Consider the following 27096-nt stretch of genomic DNA (forward strand, 5'->3'; position numbering starts at 1 on the left):
CTGGGCAGACTGAGGGGTTATTCATACCTGGTCGCTGTGCTATTTTGCAGAGAACTGCGATCAGATAGTTTGCTGCCCGCCAGATTGAAAACCCGCCCTGTGCAAGTCTGCGAATATTTAGCTGCCAATCTATGTGCAGTCTGGATGTAACCTTTGACCTCTCCACAACTCTAGGATAGAAACAGGCAGATGGAGGCTGGAGCTGACGTCGCACACCCTCCCTGTAAATGCTTGGGAACACCTGCGTTTTCCTTCCTTCACCGGCTTATGAAAATAATGCTTTTGGACGTGGAAATGCACAGTCATTCATTAATCCTATCGCCATGCAAATTTGTACAACAGTGATCTACTCTGAATAACCCCTGAAATACATCAGGAGCTGCAAAAAATCTGCCCTAAATCCACCATATGGGGCTTACTCAGAGGCGTAGCTATGCTGAGGCAGCCCCCGCCATGGCTTGGAGGAGCCAGCGCCTGCTGGGCGCACTGAGAACTGAAGAGCAGTCACTCTGCACACAGAGCTGGAGCTGGCTGCTCAGCACGCTCTGCAGTGCAGGAAGGCACCGACCTGGACAAGCGTCTCGGCTCTCCCTGCTGCTCCTGTCAAACAGCTGACAGGCAGCAGTAAACTACAGAGGTGGAGAAGAAAGTACTGCAGCCCGATCCCCCTGGCCGGTCTTCTCTCTCCTCAGGTAAACACATACAGGCTGAGCTCCCCACTGCTGCAGCGTAACCTGCTTCTCACAGGCAGATGTCTGCCTGTGAGGAAGAAACTTGAGGCTGTTATTACCAGTTCCCACGGCCCCCTCTCTGACAGGTTGTAAACCCTCCCTCCCCCACTATGGAGTCTCAGGGTACCCAGTTAATGCACTAAAACCTCGAGTCCCAGCAGCTCAGAAGCTTCCTCTGACTCTCTGCATTTCCTCCTGTACGTGTTGCTCCGCCCCCTAATCTCCTGCTACAGCTTCTCAGAACTTCTGCTGTCCTTCCCTGCTTACTGTAAGTCTAGAATCCTATCACCAACTGTGCCACTGCCTCTACCTACCCCATGTGTGTCCCTGCCCACCCCATGTGTGCCCCTGCCCACCATATGTGTGCCCCTGCCCACCCCATGTGTGTCCATCCCACCCCATGTGTGCCCCTGCCCACCCCATGTGTGTCCCTGCCCACCCCATGTGTGTCCCTGTCCATCATATGTGTGCCCTTGCTCCTGCCCACACCATGTGTGCTCCTACCCACCCCATGTGTGCACCTACCCACCCCATGTGTGCCCCTGTCCATCATATGTATGCCCTTGCTCCTGCCCACCCCATGTGTGCCCCTACCCACCCCATGTGTGCCCCTGTCCACCATATGTGTGCCCTTGCTCCTGCCCACCCCATGTGTGTCCCTGCCCACCCCATGTGTGCTCCTACTCACCCCATGTGTGCACCTACGCACCCCATGTGTGCCCCTGTCCATCATATGTGTGCCCTTGCTCCTGCCCACCCCATGTGTGCCCCTACCCACCCCATGTGTGCCCCTGTCCACCCCATGTGTGTCCCTGTCCATCATATGTGTGCCCTTGCTCCTGTCCACCCCATGTGAGCCCCTGCCCACCCCTTGTGTGCACCTACCCACCCCATGTGTGCCCCTGTCCATCATATGTGTGCCCTTGCTCCTGCCCACCCCATGTGTGTCCATCCCACCCTACGTGTGCCCCTGCCCACCCCATGTGTGTCCCTGTCCATCATATGTGTGCCCTTGCTCCTGCCCACCCCATGTGTGCCCCTACCCAACCCATGTGTGTCCCTGTCCATCATATGTGTGCCCTTGCTCCTGCCCACCCCATGTGTGCCCCTGCCCACCCCATGTGTGCCCCTACCCAACCCATGTGTGTCCCTGTCCATCATATGTGTGCCCTTGCTCCTGCCCACCCCATGTGTGCCCTTTCCACCCCATGTGTGACCCTTTGCCATCTCTACCTCTGACCCCCCCCCCATGTGTTCCTCTGTTGCTTTTCCCATCTGTACCTCTGCAGCTCTGCTATGTCCTTATGTGTACCCATGCCTCCCCTCCATGACTGTTTGCTGCAAGACCAACACAAGACCATGTACAGTGCCACACATTTGAAGAATGCAGGTAAGCACAATTATTTTAGTAGTAAAGCACTGGGGAGGGTCTGTGTGGATGTGGAGAGAGTTCTGCTCCTTCTCCCCATGGTGACTTACTGCCTGACATCTATTGAGTGTTACCTTATGTCTAGCGTACAGTGTAAGGTGCATTACAGTGTGTGGTGTGTAGTGTAAGTGGCGTACATTGTAAGTGGCATTATGTGTGTGGCGTACATTGTAAGTGGCATTATGTGTGTGGCGTACATTGTAAGTGGCATTATGTGTGTGGCTTACAGTGTAAGTGGCATTATGTGTGTGGCGTACAGTGTAAGTGGCATTATGTGTGTGGCGTACATTGTAAGTGGCATTATGGTGTGTAGAGTACAGTGTAAGTGGCATTACAGTGTGTGGCATACAGTGTAAGTGGCATTATGTGTGTGGAGTATAGTGTAACTGGCACTACGGTGTGTGGCATACAGTGTACGTGAAATGATTGTGTAAGCAGCATTATGGGGGGGGGGGGCGCCAGATACTATTTTGGCAGGGGGGAGCAAAATTTATAGTTACGCCACTGGGCTTACTGTGTGGGGTGACCCAGTTTTGGCACTTAACTTGGAATCTATGGGTTAACGTGGGTTAGCTGCGTGCTTACCATGCGTGGAAATTGCCCAATAATTGAATAGCTCCAGGTATTAAAATCAGAGTTTATCCAGCACAGTTAACACAGCGGCTAATCACATTTATCCCATACTGTGAACACATTAAATAGTAAACTGCCATTATTTAAATAAAATAATAGAAGAATTTTCTTGTAAATCTATTTAGAATGATACACGGGAGAGGGGAGGACTGGTATCTATCACATGGCTCTATCACAAGCTATATGCTTCACACAGTTACATTTTTAATATGCTGGGATGAAATGCATTACTAGCAACTGATACTGGGGGTTATTCTTGTTCAATCCTTCTGGCAAATTCCTTCTCAAATGCACAAAACCATGTGCACTGCGGGTGGGGCAGATGTAACTTGTGCAGAGAGAATTCGATTTGGGTGGGGTTTTACTTCAAAGTTAGATCTATATTGCAGTGTCAAAATAAAGCAGTCAGTATTTTCCCTGCACAGAAACAAAATAACTCACCCAAATCTAATTCTCTCTGCACAATCTACATCTGCCCCCCCCCCTCAGTGCACATGGTTTTGTCCATCTAAGAAGGAACTTGCCAGAAGGAGTGAATGAGAATAACCCCCACTGTACCTGCAGCTATGTCATCCAATATATCACTATCACCGTCACATCTGTGTTTCCCACGATAGCATTACAGGGCAGGTTCTATATAAATAATCTATTACCTGTACAACCACATGATCTTCATCATTGAGCCATCAATGTCTCAGTTATACTCAACTTCCTTATCTATACAGTGCACTTGTAACAGACACGTTGGGGGAAGTTTGCTAAGATATGAGTTCTATTTCAGATGGAATGTTACTATAGGCAACCAATCAGATACTTTCTATTATCTTTTAGAATATGCTAATTGAATAAGAAGTAGATTATGATTGGTTGTCCATAGAAAAATGTGAAATAGAACTCCCATCTTTGTAAATGTCCCGGTCATTGCTTTTCAATAAGGACTTTTGTGTGTTATAGGAGATGTGACGGGATGTGATCCCTTTCTGCCCCTACTGAGTGTTGGAGTTACATTTTGGGATTCGTTCTACTCGGGCTGATTACATCATAGAAGCCTGATTGCTAATAAGGATAATGGGGCTTTGTGTGCCTAAAACTAGAAAACCATGACTGATTTTACAGAAGCCGCAGCAACAGTCATAATTATGCACCACTAGGCAGCTTTAGGCAATTGCATGTGGGCGCTGGCCACTGGAGGATGGCACTGAGTTGAAAAGATGCCGCACGAGGAGCAGTAAAGCAGGCGTCAGCCCATTAATCATCCAAGCCGGGGCACTATCTTCCACTCCCTAGTTGCAGGGAGCCGGGCAGTGGGGAGAGAGATAACAGCCTCTCTCCCCAGCTTAGCATACGCTGCTCATTGCCATGTTCTGAGCTGGGTAGAGGGACAGCTTCAGCAGCAGCCTGGCATCTTTCTCCTTCTTTAAAAAATGGAGAATTTCATCCAGCCCTGTTTGAATTTTTAGAGAGAAGGTGCTCATTAAACAATGTTTAGTCTAGTCTCCCCCACAGACAATTGTGACTAACCTTTTAATAAGACCCTATTTTCCTAATAAAGGTTTCTTTCATGCTGACAATCAACCAGAATTTCCTTATTCCTCCCACTTCTAACCTCAGTACTCAACTAGAAGGTATATGTTGAAATCAGTAGTGGGAGGAATAAGGAAATTCTGGTTGATCGTCAGCATGAAAGAAATCTTTATTAGGAAAATAGGGCCTTATTAAAAGGTTAGTCACAATTGTCTGTGGGGGAAACTAGACTAAACATCGTTTAATGAGCAACTCTCCAAAAATTGAACTTGGTTTATGAAGGATTAGAAACAGCGCCAAATGAAATTCTCCATTTTTTTCAAATTTTCTGTAGAGGGTTTGGTAAACCCAGGAGGACTTCATTAGGCTGCAGTTAAGGGGGCGCACTTCCCCTCCTATACCCTTTTTTCTTGTTATCTTTCTCTTTCTGTGTGTGCGATGAGGAACCCGCACCCCGCACATTGACATGGAAATAGAAAATAATAAGGCCACCTTCAAGTTTGTATGATGAACCAAATGTACCAAATCATAACACATACAAGTTAATTGGCAAGTTTAATGGCCAGTATTCAATGCCTCAGATTCGCCGTATTTAACAGCGAATCTGGCAATTCACCGGGGTAACGGCAAATTTTCCTATTCAATGGAGACAATTCGCTGAAAATGAACAGCAAATATCTGTCTATTTGCCGTGTGCGATTCACCCGTGGTTTTCAATGGGGTTTTTAGTCAAATTCGCAGAGAGTCTATTCAATGCTCAAATGGAGAACTGCTTACTCCAGGGATTTTCGCCATGTTTCACCGTTTTGCATTCGTCATCTTTTTTAGATGAACTGGAATGTGATCTTTTAAAATAAAGTTTTTTTGTTTTTTTAGGGTGTCAAAAAGATTTTTTTTTTCTGTGAAGGGGCATGCTATTTTTATTCATGTGCTTGCAGCACATGAATATATATTTAATTTTCGTTTTTGTAACAATTTTTTTTACTCATTCACCAGCAGGGGGCCGGGAGACGCTCATTAATATTCATATATTCACTGCACTCTGGTCCCGATCATTACATATGCAGGATCTGGACCAGTGAGAGCAGCGGCTACTATCCCAGTCCCCTGCCAGCTCTCGGGGGCCCTCCCTGTGTCCCTGGCAGCCCTCCTTCACCCCCACAGTGTCCGGCGCAGACAGGGAGGCGTACAACTCCCTGCCTGCCTCCGTCCCCCGGCTCCCTGCGGCTTTCGTTGCAGGGGTTAAAATTCGCCCGCAGGGGCAGCGAGCCCCTGCTGCATTGAATAGGGTGACAGGGAGGGCTGGCAGCGAGTGCTGCAGCCCTCCTGAACCCTGTGAATGTGCAGCGAATCCTGAACATGATTCGCTGCACATGGAGAATAAAACCATTGAATACAGTACTCCCTAATGAACAGTATGGTAAATTGTGAAGCCACTAACTATATAAGAGGGACACTTTCACAATTAAGGATTGGCTGTGATATAAAGAAATGTTTTTCCTGCTGTTCAGGCATAGCCAGATTACTCTACCCCATGGCTCCTTTAATTCTGATCAGCATGATTTATGTTTAAATCTCTTGATCAAAGAACCTTCCAGTATCCATTCTCAATGGTATAGCATACTATTAAAGTAAAAATCTGTTTTAAAATCCGATTCTCAGGAGACAGTGCATCTCCTGGAAGATTTTATGCAAGATCTGCCATGAGAGGCCCCCACAGTGCAACTGCAGTCAGCTTTGCTTTGTTCAGGGACTACCAGCAGCACTGTTCTTCCTTTGGGCACCATGATTGAAGAACCGACAGTCACAGAACTCTGATTCCCACAAAGAGAAGCTGGAGCAGAGGAGTAATTCGACTGGATATGATGAACTGATTTCTTTTTTAACACTGAAACATTTTTTACCGAAAAGTTAATGCACTTCCTGCAATTTCCTTGCAAAACGTATAAAACCATGTAAAACCTTTGCAACATTTCTGGGGTATGGGTGTCTAAATGTGTGGCTTATTAGGTCAACCACACTTAGGTGAAGTCAATAGGTCAACAGGCTCACAATGGTCAAAAGGGTCAAGTACTGTACATGGTAGACACCTGGAAAAGTTGACAGGTACAAAATGTTAATAGTCAAAACTCTCACATGGAAATTATTGACACTAATAAGGACTGTTTTTCAGGTGCCATTTACCATTTCAAGTCATATGTGACCCCAAAAGTGTACAGATTTGCTCCCCACGTTTTGGGCAAAGTGCTTCTCTCACCTTCTGCTGTTCTCAGTCCAGATTACTATTCCTAACTATAATCCACATGGATAATAAATGATAAATAAGTAAAAAAAAAAAAAAGAAATATTTTTTGTCCCATATGCGTCGACAATTGAGCCTGTCTACCTTTTGTATTAGTCAACATTGAGCACTGTCTACCTTTTACATGTTGACATTTTGTCTATGTCAACCATTTGACCAATTTGCATGTTGACCATACTACCTACTGACTGTCAACCTGTCACCCTATCTGTCTACTGAAGGTGCCCACAGACGCATCGATCCCGGCGTGCGTTCTGTGCTTAACTAGCACACATAGCATCGCATCGTATGCCTTGTGCATGCGATGTGCATGTGATGCGATGCTATGCGATAAAAAGCTAGTACAAAGAGTATGTGCAGCACATACTTTTTGTACTGTGCGATGAGGTGCCGCAGGAGCGCGCACCCCATCGCATAGCATCGAACTGCCGGGATCGGTGCGTGTGTGGGCTCCTTTACTGTAAGATAAGTTTTAACCTTCATCAACTCCTCTTTCCCAAAGTACTAGACTGCTATGATTCTGTAGTAGAAGTTCACTTTCCAACAACATATCTTCCTGCTTTTTGTTGGTTAAATTAACCACTACTGATGCTCCTGTGCCAAGAGTAACTGGGGTGTTGAGTGATGGGCTCATATCCCTGCTTTTGACATAAACAGCAACAGTGGGAATTATTTCCAGCTACTGTAGGTAATGCAACAGAATGAGCTAAAGTGGTCAAGGCTAAATATTATTCAAATTGGGTTAAAAAAAATCATGAAAAACTCATGTCAACCATGTCATTTGTCTACATTTCTCGTGTAGACATTTTTACTCTATCGACATTTTGACCACGTCGACACATGTCGACATTTTGACTCTCTATCTAAACACTGTAAATTTATCAACCGGAATCAGGTCAAAACATAGCGGCATCTGATACTTGCCATTATTTAAATTGAATTAAAGGAATATTTAGCACATTAAAGACTCCCGAAGAAGACAACTGGATTTGTAAGACATTGACAGCAAATAAGTTATATGGGAAATCACTGCAAAAACAAAACCAAGCATGCAATAATTTAGACCTTGAGTGCAGGTAGGTTAGTTATCTAAGCAATGGCACAACGTTAAAATTAATCTGGGGGCAGGGTAGGGGGGAGGATTATGAACTCACAGGAATAGGAAAGTTCTGCTCATCAATTCCCCAGTCTATTGTTTGCATAGAGAAGGAAGCTTTACCAGGAGTCTCTGTGTGATATACAGCATCATGGTGTGTTAATCTCTAAGTATCTACTGCTCGTTCATTTAAATCAAGTACACAATATAGCTGAGCAGCTGTAGATCACCTTAAAAAGCATCATGGGGACATGAAGCCAGTTAAAAATAAAAAGTAGCTCGGTTTACTGAAATAAAGCTCTGCTGGGAAGCACAATGCTAGAACTCTGGCTGTGATAATGCATGGTAGCTGCAGATTTGTAGACATAGCCACAAGCTGTTTGCCTCTCGACTGAAGTCTTTAACTCATTTACCATACACTACACAACTACACAATCAGCAGCTTCATTACCCTTTAAAGTGTCTTTATTTTCTACCATTGTATTTTAGACTCAGTAAAACAAAGGTTGTGTCTGTCTGATTTGACTGGTGAGACCGTCCTTATGGGGTTAAGTGTGTTTTTGTGACTGGAGAGTAGATATGTTGGATAGATACTGTATGTCTGTGTATACTGTATGTAAAACTTTGAAGATGCAGTGAGACTGGCGCTAGCTCTGGCAAAGTTGAAGGCCTACTAGAGGGGACTTTGGGGTAGTACGGGTTGTGTGCAGAATGAGCAGAATGAGCAGACAGAGAAATGGTCGAGCAAACCAAGTTCAAGGTCACAAGCGAAGGTTGAGACTACAACTTAGGTCCTGGTCAAATGCATACAGTAGGTGTAAAACGAGGATACAAATCAAAGTCGAGGTCACGGCAGAGGTGCAGAATGTTAGCTAGTCAAGTCACTCCAAATTACCAAAAAAGATAATAAGAGAGCGCAATAATGTTACTAATGTTTAATAATTACTTAATATAAATTATTACATACTCAGCAATCATAAAATTACATACTTTAAAACATATACATAAAAAACATAGTATTCAGGCAGATCAATAGTATCATGCCCTGCATGGTAAGTGTGTTTTGGATATAACCACAAGAACTCCGTCCTATGGCACTAAATATTTAATGTAGATTTTTGGTTTCAAAAACTGGACACTGAGATGTCTATGGACTGAGAAATATAAATTGCATAACTGCGACTGATCCTGAGGGGTCTTGTGATAAAACATCCTGTGGATTACAAAAATATATACACTTGAAGCAGGACTTTTTGAAACCAAAAATCTATATTAAATATTTGGTGCCATAGGACGGAGTTCTTGTGGTTATATCCAAAACACACTTGCCCTGCATGGTTACTATTGATCTGCCTAAATACTATGTTTTTTATGTATATGTTTTAAAGTATGTAATTTTATGATTGCTGAGTATGTAATAATTGATATTAAGTAATTATTAAACATTAGTACCATTATTGTGCTCTCTTATTGCTCTCTTATTATCTTTTTTGGTAATTTGGAGTTGTTTGTTTCTTTGGGGTATACAGAAGTCCCCCAAATGAGAGCTGCAAAAATATATATTGGAGTGTCAAATATTGATATTTTACTAATTATTCTGTAGTAACAGAATTGTTTGCGCCCGATTTTTTGACCACTTCTTTGCATACTCTGGTGTGTCGGTGGACTGTGTGTCTAAATACATCACACAGGTGCACTAGACATACCTACAGTTTGCCACTAAGTGATCAAATCTATTTGTATAGTTAGTCAAGTTAGTGCACATAAAAATAAATAAAAAAACAATAGCAGTCATAATGCTAAGCAAAGTCAGGAGACCTTATAATCTGGCACCAGCATGGTGCAGAGCGTAAGTTTATACAGTATAAACTAAGCAATTCAGATGAATGCCAAATTCAGATTTTGTGACTGCATTACCAGATACTAACCACTAGAGGCTACTCAGGCAACACAGATAATCCAATGGTTGCAGGAACCAGCACATTGCCAGAGCACTGATGGTAAAGAGTAGCCCAACATGGAAGCATGACAGTAAGACAACCTTTAAGAGTGGACTCTGAACAACACCCCAAAAAAACAGTTTAGTGAGGTATTTTGTCCAGAAGAAGACTTGAAGCATAGAGCTTCTTAGATCTAATGTAGAAGGGTTCCTCAGAAACAATGCCCTTCCCATCAATTAAGAAGTAGAGAACTCCATAAGATTTTTAGAGGCTACAATTTTATTAATTTCGAATTGTTTGTGATCCTGAACAAGGAAGAAGATGAAGAATAGAGAACTAGCTCAAAAGTGGATTCAACAATGAAATCTTGAAATCTGAAAAGAGTTTGGGACACTGCTGGCCCCGGGTGGGACGCGGGATAGTAACAGAAAATCATGACTCTCCCGCAAAAATAGGGACAGTGAGGAGGTGTAAGTATAGAGTGAGTTTACCTGTATATAGGCTGCACAATTCAGATTTAGTGCCAGACTACACAGAAGGATTAAACAGCCTACAGTAGCAGACTCCACAAATACAGGATGCTCCGGCAACACAGATAATCCAACAGCTAAAGAAACCAGCACACCACCAGGAGCATTTGGAGCATCAGTGAGGAGGGAGTCTCACATGAAGCCCTGCTGCCTTGGCAGGTAAGACACAACCTTATTTGTTCCTGTGACAATTTATGATCGGAGCTGTGTCCAAGACATATTTTTAACATTTAGCGTTACGATGAGCTACGTAAGTGCTGTATTAAAGTAATAAACAGTTTGCTTAAATCAGTCTGGGAGAAACAATTGACTGCACACAATGGGGTAAATTTACTATAATGGGAGTTCTACTGAAGATGGGATGGGATGGGATGTTGTCCACATCCATAGGTGCTGATTTATGTTTTTGCTGGTGGGTGCTCAAGGCAAAAATATTAGGGAGTGGCTTCATGGGGAAGGGGCACAGCCAAAAAATAATACCACTTTATATTATGCAGCACAGTTGTTTCCAATATTCAAGTTACTCTTTTTATACATTACAGCAGCAGAGTATCCCTTTTTACACATTATGGCCAAATGCATGGGATGCGGTCGGAATCCCGACCGCCGAAATCATGAAACTTTCTCCCTCTGTGGTTGTCCACGACCCATATAGGGAGAATAAATTAGCAAGCACAGCGAGCCCGCAAGGGGGGGGGGGGCGATCCATGTCACCCCCCTTGTCATGATTTCAGCAGTCGGGATTCCGGCATCTGGATTTTGACCACCGGGATTCCGACCGCCAGGATTCCATACCGAATCCAAATACATAAATGCCCCCCACAGTGCCAAATACATATTGTGTACATTGTAGGTACATAAATGCCCCCACAGTGCAGGTACATAAATGACGATGTGGGTGCTGCTGTCACAAATTAGCAAGTTAATACAGCGGTCCAGCAGCGGGACTCAGATCCGGGCCCGTGGGTGCTCATCAACTTCCGTGGGTGCTCGGGCCCTTGAGCACCCACAGAATTGGCACCTATGCCCACATCAACCAATCAGATTCTATTATCTTCTAGAAGATGCTAAATAAATTAGAAGTAGAATCTCATTGGAAACATCTTCTCTTCATTAGAACTACCCCTTAGTAAATTTACCCCTTTGTATTTTGTACGTAACCCTAAAAGATAAATACTATTTACTTTTTCTTTTCTATGCTTGCACTTCTGCCACTAGAATTGTCCAGTGGTCTCCCAGGTCATATAACCAGTAGATCATTCCTATTGGACTTTATTTGTATTAGATGCTAAATGTATGACTGTGAGCAATGCAAAGAGAAAAATTCTAACATGATACCGTACATATATATAATATATATATACAGTATATACTGTATATTGTTGCCTCGGTTATACATATAGTATTTGAGTGCTATAAGGCCCGCACACTGCTTGACCAACCACCCTGCACAAAAGGCCAACACGGCAGTCCATCAAACAAACACTGCACTCTTGCACACATACAAAGTTTGCCTTGTTTTATGAAGGTGTTCAAAACGATTAGTTCCTGAAATCCATGAGAGGAGTCTTTCGAACCGAGACTTGACAGAGTTTGAATCTTCATCGCAGCTGTCTTCACTATGATGCTTCATGGTCTACATCACACACATACTGTAAGTTACATTGTATTCTTATCAACCTACAGTATACATCATGCATTATGACCATATTCACAGGTATTTAGAAGTTTACTCAGACCTATACACTGCCCCCACCAGAGTGAAATCCCACCCCGTGGAAGCCTGCAAATTGCTTAACGTGGCTTGGGAAAATTAGTTGGATCTGCTATTAGCTGCAAATCTATTAGCAATTTGTGCACCCTCTAATGTTTTTTCCAGTGTGTGCAGTCTGTGTGTAGCCCAGGACTTACTTGGTGGCTGCAATAGAAACAGTCCGATTCTTGCATCCGGAGCTGAAGTCACATGACTGCCCCTCAAACGCCTGGGCACACCTGCGTTTTCCATGACATTATCAGAAAACAGCTGGTTGCTACCCCTGGCTTCCTGTCAATCAAATTGCTTATGGCCATCGACAAAAGACTTGATGACATGATTTTATCGCAGGATGACCTTACTCATGCGCACCACTATCCATATGTATGTGCAGTCTATCGATAATCACCCGGTCTGCAAATTTGCAACAATGTACTCAGGTCTGAAAACACCAGCCTTTAAAGTAATATAACACTACAGAGAACTAACATTATTCTATAACACATAACTACTACCAACTACTGTATGGGGCAAATTCATGATACAGTATATTCACCACTTGGCACCTGAGTTATGGTCAGTACTTCTGCTGGGTAAGACAGGAGATTTCTGAATTTCAGTTCTCCAACACTATAAAGAGCTCATATATAATATATGCCATAAGTTTGGTGCTCTTGATACAAGTAATAGTCACCTGGAAATTTCCGATTCCCTGAGAAATGACCATTGTTCCAGAACCAGGGAATATTTTATGAGTTTTTAGTTGGATAATTTTGTTAGATACCAAACCCTGTATACAATAAGTGTAGCCCTGGGTGAAATGACTGTAATAATCTACAATCATTGCTATGAAATAAACTTTTGAGACACATATAGTCAACATTACTGTAAATTCCATAATGTTTATTATGCAGTTATTATATTGCTGAAAAAGTATTTAAAATAAAATCATATCTTCATGAAAAATAAACAAAAACTTAAAGGATCAGTTTAAAAGGATCAGTTTACTCCCCCTGAAGGCATGGGAATGGATGATTTCCATAATTATCCATTCACAGCCCTGGGTGCTGTGGAGAAAGCATTCAATGGTGAAATCGAATGATTTCTTCAGCGCTCACAGATCTTAGACACCTCTATGGTGTCTCAGACCTGCAGGCAACCTGTGCGAGGACAGGGCGGGCAGCTGTCATCCGCAATGTCAGCTGCCTGCCCCCACACCTGCATCACTGGGCAATTTGCATGGGAATTCCCAGCATTCTCCTGGGAGCGCCCATGAAATGCTGGGCGTTCCTATATGCAAATTGCCTAGCTCACCGCCCCATGCCCCTCCATGCCCCCCCAACTCGGACTTCTGTGTGCATTACATTATACATTTTTTGGTGAATTTTGGTTTTATTTCTGTGAATTAACAATGGCAGCATCGGCAACATCTGCATCTGTGAGCCTGTTTAACCTGCCGGAAGATGCCATCCGTTTCCTACAGGAGTGTCACCTGCTGCCAGTCACGGCAACATGTACTAATGGGCACCCAATAAAGATGTCTGTTAAAGAGTGTATGTCGGAGGTGCCAGATCAAGACATGCCGCCAAAAGGTGAGTGTCAGAGCAGCCCATTTTTTTCCAGGGTGCCGTTTGCCTTTTGTAAAGCTCATCAGGTTCATCTATGCATGGTTGGAGGAGATGACCTCTATTGACTTTTGCCAGCGTGAGCTGAATCTGTCTAACAAGACAGTGGTCTACTACAACAACTGGATGAGGGAGGCATGTACTGTGGACTTGCTGGCACAGCCACAGCGCCGCATTGGGGGCTCTGGACAGATAGTGGAGGTAGATGAAAGCCTCTTCGTGAAAAGGAAGAGTAATGTGGGCAGAGTGTTACCGCAACAATGGGTGTTTGGGGGATATCCCGCAAAATGGGACAATGTTTTTACTGCAGTGCCCCAACGGGATGCCAGCACCCTCATGTCCGCTATAAATGCCCACATAGAGCCGGGAACAACCATATACAGTGAATGCTGGCGTGCTTACAGCACGGCCAAATTGGAATGTGCTGGGTACCACCAATATAAATCATAGGTTTAATTTCGTGGATCCGGAAAGTGTGGTCCACACTCAAACCAATTAAAGACTTTGGTGTTCAGCTTAATGGAGAAATAAGAGACAACATGGGACAGCTCGCCACCATTTAGACTCTTATCTCCAAGAATTTATATGGAGAAAATGCGCTGACTTTACTCCCAAAAGCTGATTGACTTTTTAATTTCTTATTGTTCCTAGAATTGTTATTGAATCATTGTTACTTTTATTTCCTATGATTTGTTATATGTTCTTCATTCATTATTTATTACCTAAAATTGAGCAGTTAATCGTTAACACACATTGTGATTACTGTGTCAGATGGATGATATTGCTTGTGTGAATGTGTCCGTACAACACCCCCACTCTCCATGGCATCCCGAAGTGTGGCAAGCGCATTGAGCCCCGTGAGGAGCGGCAGAACGCATCCTCCGACCTTTTCATACCCCCACTATCCACGTCGGCGTGGAGTTGATTTTATATAGTGTGGTGAGTGCAGCGAGCCACTGAGCTAAAAGCGTGGCGAGCGCAGCGAGCCTTGCGAGGTGATGAGGATTACTTTACATGTATTCCGCGTCTCCTCGCGGGGCATGCTGCGCTCGCCACGCTTCGGGCTCGGTGGCTCGCTGTGCTCGCCACACCATATAAAATCAACTCCACGTAGACGTGAATGGTGGGGGTATGAAAAGGTCGGAGGACGCGTTCCGCTGCACTCACCACGCTTTGGGGTGGCGTGGATACTGGGGTCTCATTGTAAGAACCCATCACAACACATGTCATTGGTGCTTGTCCAAAGAAATATCGCATTGCATCGGATTTGGTGCATCGCATCTGGTGCCATCCAATGCAATATTTCATTGTATAACCACTCCTGTACAGATATTTCATTGCATCGCATCGGACGCATTGCATACCACTATAAACGGGACGCAATGCGATTTCACTACCCTGAAGAGCCCGCTACGCAAATGCCGTAGTGGGTGCCGTGATTATACACAAGTACCGGATTTTCTATTGTATATCTGGTAGGCTATATACCCCCCCTCCTATACACTGCTACATAGTTGCATGCCTAGGTCCAAACCCGGAAGTACAGTGAAGGCATCCAGCATCATTTTATTGAATACAATATACTGGCTGAGGCCTATTGGTAAATTGTCTCAAATAATCATCTATTATTTCTATGAGTAGCAGTGATAGATGATCATGTTTAAATAGGCAATATTATGATATATTATCAATATGACCGACAATAGGTAGTTTTCTACAATGCAAGCTTTCACCTGCATACAAGTTGAAATTATTGATTTTATACATATGATCAGAAATAATAATATAAACATTCTATTGACAACTTGCATTTTGTAAATGTATAACATTTGCATACCAAAAGATTGATTAATTAAATTGTACCAAGAACGATGATTGGATAAGCTGTAGTTGGCATAGAAACAGGAGTCTGACATGTATGCTAGAACAATTGTTTCACTGGAGTGTTGTTTTTCTACAGCTTTCTATCCAACCTTGTATAGCAAAACCCTGGCTGGTATCCCAAAGAACCCGGAATGGAGTTGGAATACTGAAACAAAAAATCTACGATAAAATCATGTACATTTTGTTTTTTTTTGCAAATCACAATTTAGTTTCATTCATTTTTATATACCTAAAGTAAAATATATTTTACCCTTCAAATGAACTATCCATCTCAGCAACAGGATATTAAAAATAAGGTTCAATATTCATTTAGTCTCAGCTTCACTATATTGTGTATTTATTTTTGCTGCTATTTATCTTACTGTATCACTCACTACAAATAGTTACATGAAATCCCCTTTTTATCACCTTAGGTGCTGGGTGATTAGTGTATTTATTACCATCATAACACTTTACAGTAAAATTAAATTGCCCTAACTCACTATACAATTTAAACAGATTCCCGGCTGTGATAAGACCTGGTATAGACTGTAATTAACTACTTTTTACAACGTTAGGCCATAAAAGTGTTGTTATACTGTATGTTTTTTTTTTTTTATCAGCAGCTCTTTAAATGTTAAAAATAAGAGCAACTACAGTACCATACTTTTAAGGTGTTCTGCTATATACGAGCCATATGTGCTAACAAGTACAATGGGTTGTATACACATGGGTAGAATCAGGGGTGGATCAGGGGCAGATCTGCACTTTACAATTAGTTTAATGCCAAAAAATGCAAAATCATGCACTTGGGTTGCATAAATGCAAAACTAAATATAGTATAAATGGCACTATAATGGAAACTACTGAGGAAGAGAGGGATCTAGGTGTCACTATTTCAGGGGACTTAAAGGCAGGTAGGCAATGTAACAAAGCAATGAAGAAGGCAAGTCAGATGCTTGGTTGCATAGGGAGAGGTATCAGCAGTAGAAAGAAAGAAGTAATAATGCCACTGTATAGGTCATTGGTACGACCTCATCTAGAGTATTGTGTTCAGTTCTGGAGGCCATATCTCCAGAAGGATATAAATACATTAGAGACTGTACAAAGAAGGGCAACTAAAATGGTGCATGGCCTACATCACAAAACATACCAGGAAAGACTAAAAGATCTTAATATGTATACTTTAGAGCAGAGAAGGGAAAGGGGGGACATGATAGAAACTTTCAAATATATCAAGGGTTTTAACAAGGTACAGGTGGGAGACATTCTTCACAGGAAGAGGAGCAGCAGAACACGAGGACATGCACTGAAACTAGAGGGAGGAAGATTCAGGGGAAATGTGAGGAAGAATTACTTCACAGAAAGAGTAGTAGATAAGTGGAATAGCCTCCCATCAGAGGTGGTAGAGGCAAATACAGTAGTACAATTTAAACATGCTTGGGATAGGCATATTGATATCCTTACCAAAAAATAAGGATCACATATGGTTTGAGGTAACATGTTTAAAAAAGGGGCAGGCTAGATGGGCCAAGAGGTTCTTATCTGCCGTCAAATTCTATGTTTCTATGTTTCTATGGTAGCAGGGCCACATACTCCTCCACGGTCGTGAAAATGGCAGCAGACAGACGCTGATTACATCTTGTAAAAAACCTTGCTTTTAATTATCCTGTGTCACAGCCCTGCTTTCATTTTGCACAACAACACATGCGCCACTGGGCAGCGCACAGGGGCAGGCCTGTAACTCATGGAGGAATAGGCGGCTGCTGTGCGGTCTTGGAGGAATAAATCCTGGCATTGCAACTGGGCGAGGGTTTCTTTTTTTGAGGGACTATATCTAGGGGGGGCGATCGAACTAATCACCCCTTCTAAATCCCTGCATGGGTTAAACTGTCCCAAAAAAAATACAGGGGAATCCTCAGTTCCAACTGATGGCCCAACCACTCCTGCAGGGACCAGCTTCCAGTCTGTGCATTTTAATTATGCATGATACATATGTTACAATAGGCTGCACAGGACTATGGTGTATTTTCAACATATTGGGTAAATGATCATGCATGGTATATATTTATAAAGTGGCCCAGACCAGAGAGAGATTAGCCAGGCGTCAATGTTGGAAAGCCACACCCCCTCTTGAGATTGGCCACACCGCTAAGCAAGGGCCCCTACCATTGCATTCCCCTAGTAGGCCCTTTATGCCCCACTGGGTAGAACAACAGACATTGCAGCAAAGCAATTATGGGTCACTCGTCCTCTTGAATGCCCTCTGGACCCCAGAAGCTCCCCTCTTCTCTCATAAGACCAGACCATCAATTAGCACATGTGCATACTTAGAAAAAGCCCACACTATTCTCTCATGTGCATTGTGTTATTTTTTCCCCTGATTGTACGGAAAGGCCGTCTATACATGCTGTAGCTGTGCATGCTAAAGACAAAAGCATACAAACATTTTTACACATTGCTTGTCCTTTTTTGCCAAACTATCTCCCCTACCTTCATATGACAAATGTAAATATATACTAGTGTGCCTTTAAACTTAAAACAATTGTTATAGGCAATTGACATTATTTCTGTCTTTTTTGTTATCTAGTTCTAAAATAAATTGTACCGAGCGTCTGAGTGTTTAATTACTTGGCTGCGTGGTCAAGATAGTGTCTAGTTTCAAGATGTTCTCATTTATACTAAGATAACAATCTAAAGTACCTTTTTATTAAATCTTGCTTAGTGCCCCCTTGGGGTTGTGACTTTACAGCTTAGATTGCAGTAGTTGTTCTTCATGCTAACAGTCTGTGTGTGTTGCTCTGTCTTACCCTCCATTAACAGTATAAGAGGGATCATTAATCAACGTGTCTGCTAAAAATTCTATTTTGTTGTAGAAACCGAAGTCATAACTTCAAAACAATTTGTAACAAAACAAATAGAGATACATCAGAGCTTTGACCTAGAAATTCAAAGCTTAAAAGTAATCAATAAAATATAAAACACTGTACAAATAGCACCCAAACTGCCACATTAAGGAGTATACAATTTTGGCACTTTGTTCCTGATTCTAGTAAGTCCCTCCCGTTGAAGTAAGTCCCTGCTTGTGAAGTTATCCTACCAGGCCAAAAATGTATGCTGTTGTTGAGAGACTGTTTGCCTTTTCTTGAATTTTCTGCAGGATTCCATAACCTTTAGAATTTTCACCTTAACAGGAAGAATCCCATGGTTTTCAGAAAGACTATAAACAGATTGTTAGGAATCTGTTCTGGTCATCTGTGTTTTGATCATGCTGGACATCCGAGAAGTACCTGCGGCCTTGCATGAGTGTCCTTCTGCTGTTTAGACTGTTTATTTTAGTTAGTGACCTTGATGCAACAAATTTATACTCAATATACGGCCATCCAATGAAACCCACCAGGATATTGCAGCCCCTGTGTTATTGGCATTTAGAGCTGATGCCCTCTAGTGGACAATTGCTCTGACTGACTATAAAGGACCTGCATTGCAAGATCTTACTTCTTTTCACTAGGCAGTAACTACTGTAGGAGATATTTCCTACCCTCAGGTAATGCAGTTCTAGCCAAAATCAAAGACAAAAAAACAAGAAGAGGCAAAAAGATGCATCTGCAATACATCATCCAAAAAGGGTATCGCATTTGAAATTTGTTCTGGTCATCCGGGCCTATATAATACTGGTATCCACACGTGGGGGCTGCAACCTAGACTCAGCTCTTCATGTTCTAGACTGATGACCTGCACCCTACACCTGGTCTTCAGCTGTTATTAATAACCCACTGAGGCTTTTTGTGGCTGGTCCTTATTATGTCATGTTTGCCATGTCATTTCAGAGATTTCTGCTCATTTGGACCCACTGTGTGTACTCCGTGTTACTTAGGGCCTTATTTTGGTTCACTCTTTCTGACAAAATCCTTCTTAGATGGACAAAACCATGTGCACTGCAGGTGGGGCAGATGTAACTTGTACAGAGAGAGTTAGATTTGGGTGGGGTTTTACTTCAAATTGAGATCCATATTGCAGTGTAAAAATAAAGCAGTCAGTATTTTCCCTGCACAGAAACAAAATAACTCACTCAAATCTAATTCTCTCTGCACATTTTACATCACCCCCCCCCCCCCCCTCCCTGCAGTGCACATGGTTTTGTCCATCTAAGAATGATTTTGCCAGAAGGAGTGAATGAGAATAACTCCCACTGTGCCTGAAGCTACTGTATGTCATCCAATATATAACTATTACCGCCACATCTGTGTTTCCCACAAAAGCACTAATTCTCTCTGCACATTTTATATCTGCCCCCTGCAGTGCACATGGTTTTGTCCATCTAAGAAGGATTTTGTCAGAATGAGTGAACCAAAATAAGGCCCTTAATCTCTTTATCGGGTTCTTTATGTTTCTACCATTATGTTGAACTCTTGTTTAAACATTTTATCATCGCATTCTTCATGGGTAATTGCCAGGTGTATCGTCTTTAATGCCAAGTCTCCTTTAGATTTCAATTTTTTTAATGACTGTGTTTTAACAGCCTGCAAGGGCATCGCTTAAACACGAATTCATGTGTGCTTTTTTGCAATTAGAACAAGTTCTGGAACAGTATTTTGGTTAATGAACATTGTGAACTCACAATAACAGTTTCAGTCAAGAAGCAACATATCATGAGCAATAAACATGATATGATCTCAAGGTTGCAAAATCCAAGAAATGGCTTTGGGCTTGTCCTTCCCCTAAGCAACCTGTCTTCCATTGCCTTCATGTTGTGGCCTTGCAGCAAACTTATCCATAATGGAGCAGGCCAATCAGGGTGGAGATGTCAGCAAGGTGTCTTTAATGAATCCATAAGTCAGTCCCAGATGTAGCCAGGAAACCATGTAAGAGTGCGAGCAGTTCATTCGGGCGACCCATCGAAAGTCCAGGAATATGATTTCCATTCTATGTTTTGACCCTTCTGGAATTTTTTTCTGTTGCACGGCATCCCACACAAAGCACTATATTTAGGTGTCCCTCTTATTTCCATAGTGGGTGACATTATGCCAGTGAACAGTGTCACAATTCATGTTGTCATTTCTGAGTTTCTTTCTACCCTGGTTTCATAGGCCAGTTTTAATCCTTCTTCAGGCCCTGTTTCCATGGCATTTTTCAGTACAGTGTATTTGTTGGTAGACTGCACAGAAGTATAATTACCATGTAGTTACACTTTATGCCAGGGGTAGCCGCCACCCTGGTCCTTGAAAGCTACTAATAGAACACCTAACTGGTGCACTGGTGTAACTATTTTCAAGAATGTGGTGCATTATTTTCAAGAATGTGGTGCAACTATTTTCAAGAATGTGGTGCATTATTTCTTAACCAACACATTCTAAAGATCCACGGTTGAATTGGATAACAAAATATGATGGTAGTTCTTGAGGGCCAGGGTAGGCTATCCCTGATTTATGTTATCACTCATAGTACAGAGTTGCACTACTACAGTGTCTCTGACAATCCATGTATATGCTTGGGATGTCCTTTACTTTGTAAAATCTTATTTGGTAAAATTTCCCCAAAAGAAAAAGCTTATATATTATGTTGGATCTTACATGCAGCTTCTACAATGCACCCACATGCAGTTTGAAGTTGACATATATATTTTGGTAAGAAAATATAAATAATTAGATAAATCCAATACTCTGTGAAAATGATGTGTGTAAATCAAAATGGCTGCTTCCATGAGGTGCTGAAACCCATAATAGGAAGAGTCAAACAATAAAAAAAAATGAAAGTGTTAATAATTCCACCAATATTATTTTCATCAGAGGCATCTGACTGGACTAGAAATGCAGGTAGCAAGGACAATTTTATAATGCACAGGACAAGACAAACATAGAACAAAATAATTAATGAATAACCAACGTAACTTAATTTTGTATCAATCATATACGATAGTTACTTAGTGTTGGAGGTGCCCCCAGTTACAACTAACTGCCACTGTTCAGACATAAATTTCTTGTGACACTAAGTGGCAACAATTCTTTATTGTCTATCAAAATTTGTTTATTATAGACAGCTTATTATGTATAAATCATCTTTCTTCTTTCTTTTTTTGAGCGATTATTTTAAATAATTGGAATTAAAAGCTACATTTTATCTCACTCATTATCTCCTACAAAAGAAAAGTGTGCCTCCCACAAGGAATCCCTCCTGTGAACAGCTTCCCACTCTCTAAGAGGTTGTCTGTTTCTCCCTCTTCAAAGTGGACTAGAAATGCATAAGAAAGCTGTATAGAAAAGCTTATTTGTCTAATTTGTGCCCAGGTTTTCACTTTACAAGTATATGACAAAGTGGATGGCACAGACTGTATGATTCTTCTACATAGACCTCTGAATGCACAACAACCTACACACCACCAGCATCTAGCCATCAGGTAGTAACTAAGACCGGGTAGCCAACCCTAGTCCTCCAGAGCTACCAACAGTGCATGTTTTGCAGGTCTCCTCACAGAATCACAAGTGAGCTAATTAGCTCCATCTGTGTATCTTTTAAAATGTGTCAGTGATTAATGATTGCAGCTGTGCAGCAGCTAGGTTGTCTGTAAAATGTCTACCACTGAACTAAGACATCTCACCGAAGCCCTTGGGGCAAGATATAATGAAATCTCAGTTCAGTGGCCCTCAGTGAACTCAGATGATTATTTTTAAATGGGCAATCATTTAAAGGACAAAGCCATACCTTGTGAATAATTGCCCTTTTAAAGGAAATTCAGAGCTTGGCTGGCATCCTACATGGCCACCAAACTTGGACTTCATTACCCTTGGTGAGAGGGTATCAATACCCTTAATTTTTGTATTACAAACTGCCTTGTTCTGGTATTGCTCTCTACACTATTATACACTAAAATGTTATAAGATATTGTATAGAGGAGTCTCTGTGAGATCCAATGCTCACAAGACTGACCTACTAACAACTGTTGGTCATTTTCTGGTTCCAGACATCATTTCCAAATAACTTGTTCACTTATAACTTCTGTATCTCTTATCCCATTTTTGACCTTCGGTTATTGACCTTTGGTCAGACTGTAATAATGACATCCCACAAGTCATTATCGGATAGCAGTATTATGTGAATTAGCTGGCCAATTTCCATTCACTTCAATGGCATCGTGGGAGCGTTAAATGCCCGCTCCCCACTATGATGTGACATCTTGCTTTGATGCATAAGCCTTGCGGCAAGAACGTAAAAGGACAAGTCTGGAGCAGTTGATAACAGCTGATAATTTTCATTACTGTACGTGGTTTAGCCACTGTTAGTTTAATATGTTAGCTGTCAGTTATTTTCTTCTACTTTTGTATTCCCTTTGAAATGCAGTATTGAGTTACTCACATACACTTTGCAGATTTTACTGGAAGGTTGCTTGTATTCTTCTGTTGTGGTATATCTGGGCCCATCACCTGTTGCTGAATATACCTATTTGTTCAACAATCAAACATGTAGGGAAAGAATTTGAGATACATTTTACTGTGACCAAAACATGTAAAACGTCATAACATAGAATGGACATAACAAAGGACTACCAACATGATTTAGAAATACGTACTATGGTATATAAAAACAAAAGTAATTGCAACATTGACAACAGCGCTACCTACTGTCCCTTCAGTTCAGCTTATCTAACAAATGGAAGCCCACTATTGGTCGACAGGCCATAGGTTGACACATGAAATAGGACGACATGCTTTAAGTCGACATAGTCAAAAGGTTGACACATGCAGTAGGTCTACATGAAAAGGTTGACATGAGTTTTTCATTTATTTACTATCCAAGTGGAGCATGGCAAGCAAAGCCAGACATGGAGGGGATGCAGTACACCTTTAAGGTGTCCATGTTGATGTATGTCATCATAGACACCAAAAAAAAGGTGAAAAACTCATGTCAGCCTTTTCCATGTAGAATGTTAACCTTTCAACCCTGTTGACCAAAGACATATGAACCTTTTTCATATGTTCATTTTTTCTAGGTGATCACCCAATTGTAAAGATCCATCATAATACTATCGACCTGGTCCCTCACAATTTTGATCTGATTCAATAACTATATGACCCATGCAACTTATGCAGTTATATCATGATAGTTACCTCAGCCTGATTATTCTCTCCCAGTAGAAACCATGAAAGTGACACCAATCTAACAATTATTAGTTTACTCTACAACTAATCTCACAAAGGGCCTTATTTAGATCTGAGCTCAGTACAAATTTGTTTGGAAAATAGGCAAAACCATGTGCACTGCAGGTGGAGCAGAAGAAACCTGTGCAGAGAGAGTTAAATTTGGGTGGGGTGTGCTGAAACTGAAATCTAAATTGCAGTGTAAAAATAATGCAGCCAGTATTTACCCTGCACAAAAACAAAATAACTCACACAAATCTAACTCTCTCTATACATGTTACATTTGCCCCAACCTGCAGTGCACATGGTTTTGCCCATTTTTCAAACAAATTTGTACTGGGCTCAGATCTAAATAAGGCCCAAAGTTAGACAGCATGAAATGGTTGTATTTTCAGGCATACAGGATTTCATTGGAGCAGGCAGTTAAACATATTTAGACGCCCAAAATAGATGAAAATAGATTACCAAATTAATATTAAATAAGGTGTGCCATTTATAGGTTTCTCATTCTACAGTATATATATAAATGTAAACAATATTTGTAATTACTGGTGAATCCACAAATTACATGTTACTGTGACAAAATAATATTGCAGGCTTAATACCAAATATATTTTGTATTGTTGTATTGCTGAAATTATTTTGTAGGTCAAAATAAGTTTTAACAAATGTTAAAAATGTGTGTTTTGTATGCCATTTTGTGCCATGGCTCATTTTGTGCTTTACCAAATAGATTTTATGTTTTAGGGGGGTTCAATCCGGGATTCCGACAGTCATAATCCCGGTCCGATATTGGTAAACTTGACTGTAACTCGACAGTCGGAATTCAATGTTCCAGATGTTGAGTGTCGGAAAATGAGCCTGCTGGCGAAAATGGACGCAGATTGTTGAAAAATGACTGTGAATTTGACAATATGTGGCTGTTTTAGATAAATAGATCCAAATTGTTTTGACTGTAAATCGAATCTGTTTTGTCAGAATCTGCCTTCAATGCTATTGGAAGCGGCAGCAATGAATAGGCGATGGACGCTATTTCCACAGGCAGAAATAGCAGCCGGGATTGAATACCGCCCTTAATCTTGTACCCTAATTAATTATGTGTTAAAACATTGCTTTTACATTAAGGGGCTATTCAATCAGCTGCAGTAATATATCTCAGCTAATTGATCTGAAAACTGGCAGTCATCAAGGATTTTATTTTCCCCTGCCCAACGCGTAAGGAAAAAAGAATCCGTGATAATATAAATGACCCATTTTTGCGATTGTGGCCACAAAAACACATGAATCTGGGACATATCCATGATCCTGTGTATTTTTGGATCTATAAATGGGCTCCAATTGTGGGTATTTAAATATCCCCCTAAAGAATTATTATTTTTTCTTAAAATAGTTTTAAAATTAAAAATGTTGTTGTATTTCATCAATAGAAATCAGTTAATCTGATTCTCATTGATATTATTATAAATGAGCAAGTTTAAATCAAAACTAGAACAAAAAATGGAATTTAAGGGCTTATTCAGCATGGATTACTAATAGGAGAATCAACTGTGATCCATTCGCAAATCTATACACAATTTCCAAATTATCAAATAGATTTTTCCATGTGCAATTGTGAGCAGGTCTGAGGCTTCCTTTAATCTGTGAGTGAGACAGGCTGGAGGTGGTCATCACTGACATCACAGACCTTCTTCAAAAACATCTGGGTATGCCTGCTTTTTTCAGACACACCCACAAAAGGGAGGTTACCACCCCAAAATGCTGGCTTCCTGTCTGTCAAGCTCTGGCCAAATTGCATTTATGATCCGTATACATTTTCTGTCACTTTTTTCCTTCGTGCATGCGCAATTGTTAAATTATTCGATTTGCAAATTCTCTTATTAGTGATCCATGCTGAATTAGCCCCTTAGTTCTTTATATAACATATTCTATATTTTTTACATAATCTTGTACTATTAAGTAATTTGTTTTCAAAACAGAAATTGTGTAAAACTATTTCTGTGGTTAAGAAGTTTAAGGTACAAAATTAAATTATTTGTGCAATTTTGTGCTTTATATTTTGAAATTGTTGTATTCTTATATCATAAATAAATAATGAGTTACTAAACAGTGATGCTATAGTGCAAATTAACTTTATTTATTTTTTTCAAAACACAATTTTGAAACATTTTATCTCTAATAGCAAGATTTATCAAAACTTGGAGAGATAAAAAGATTGTTTGGTACTTTATCTGTCCAATCGTTATCCAAACTTTTATAAATCTTTCTCTAAAAATATACACAATTTAATTTGCTTCTAATATTGTTATGAAGGAGTCAATTGGAAATTAAATAAAAGATAAATCACATATTGAATATAACATCTGAACCATGCAGCCATTTTCTAACTTTCCCTGTATCATTAAATTACATTCATCTTAGTGGGTTGTCTGTACAGGTTGAGTATCCAAAATGCTCGGGACTAGAAGAATGTTGGATAATGGATTATTCTGTATTTTGGAATACTTTTATATTTGAATGAGGTATCTTGATGAATCTTGCATGCACGTTGTATAAGCACGTCAAACACATGAAATACACACAAATGTATTTTATTTGTGCATGGAACAAGGTTTTAAAGCATGAAAAAAAGTGTACAATCTCAGGCACTGAATTTAAATGCAAAGTAATCATGTCCTTGCACATATTTAGTGCCAGTTACATGTTATTTCCCCAGTAGTGCCAGTTACAGATGTAGCCAGTACAGTAGGTTTTTAGCAAAAAATAAAAGTGAATTTTGAAGACTATGGTTTTCAGAATAATTTGGATATTTGGATAAGGGATACTCAACCTGTACTACATTTTCAAACAACATCTTTGTACACCTATTAGTGCTTAATTATCGCATAGGAGACTTCCTTTAGTTTACTATATATTTTTTAAATAATTTGTTGGGTATATGGTATGGAATTTATCTTTTTTCAGCTCTTTGTTGTCCTCTTGGACCAATGTACTGTAAATGTTTTTTAGATTTTTTTTTGTGTGTGGGGGTATTTTTTGATAATTTGTAAATTAAATTCTGTGTGTAAAATCTTAATACTACTGATGAGCTGCAAAGTCCATTTGTAAACAAGAGATAATGCTGTCATCATATCAACCATAAGGGCATAAAGGATTTCTGGTGTTTGGTTGCTTCTAGGACTTGAGCAAGACACCCTGGATGTTCACTAACAGACCAATCTGAGATACTTGGCACATTTATTTTTGTTTGCTTTCCCATTGATTTAGCAAATTGGAAAACTAAAGTCAAACCAATTGAAAATCAACTAAATGGATAAGTGCAGGTTCGGATTTACCCATGTTTACTCGGAACTCAAAAAGGCATCTTATTGGCTACCGGCTCTCACATGTTTTGGACAGCCAACAAGATAAATCCTAAAAATCTAATAAATTTGGCCAAAAAGAACTGAGCTACTATAAAAATCTGACATTTACTAAAGGTCAGTTTTGAAACTTACCTAACATGAAAACAGGATGGCTAAAAAGCCCCAAACAATAG

At 40.9% G+C, this 27096-nt stretch overlaps 1 protein-coding gene across 3 annotated transcripts in view; it reads right to left on the minus strand.

Moving 5' to 3' along the window:
* Positions 1-27096, minus strand: part of PLPPR5 (phospholipid phosphatase related 5) — a 281612-nt gene that overhangs the window by 27018 nt on the left and 227498 nt on the right. The window contains exon 6 of one of the 3 annotated variants that reach the window (XM_083157061.1): positions 22784-22863. The exons of 1 other annotated variant lie outside the window; for it this stretch is intronic. In XM_083157061.1, coding sequence (XP_083013187.1) covers positions 22784-22863 — 80 coding nt within the window. Of the gene's footprint in view, positions 1-22779; positions 22864-27096 lie in introns of all 3 variants that reach the window. One more of the 3 variants, XM_083157062.1, reaches the window with a different exon arrangement.

The sequence above is a fragment of the Crinia signifera genome, chromosome 8 (genome assembly GCF_055691185.1).
Source record: "Crinia signifera chromosome 8, ASM5569118v1, whole genome shotgun sequence".
NCBI classification, from domain to species: Eukaryota; Metazoa; Chordata; class Amphibia; order Anura; family Myobatrachidae; genus Crinia; species Crinia signifera.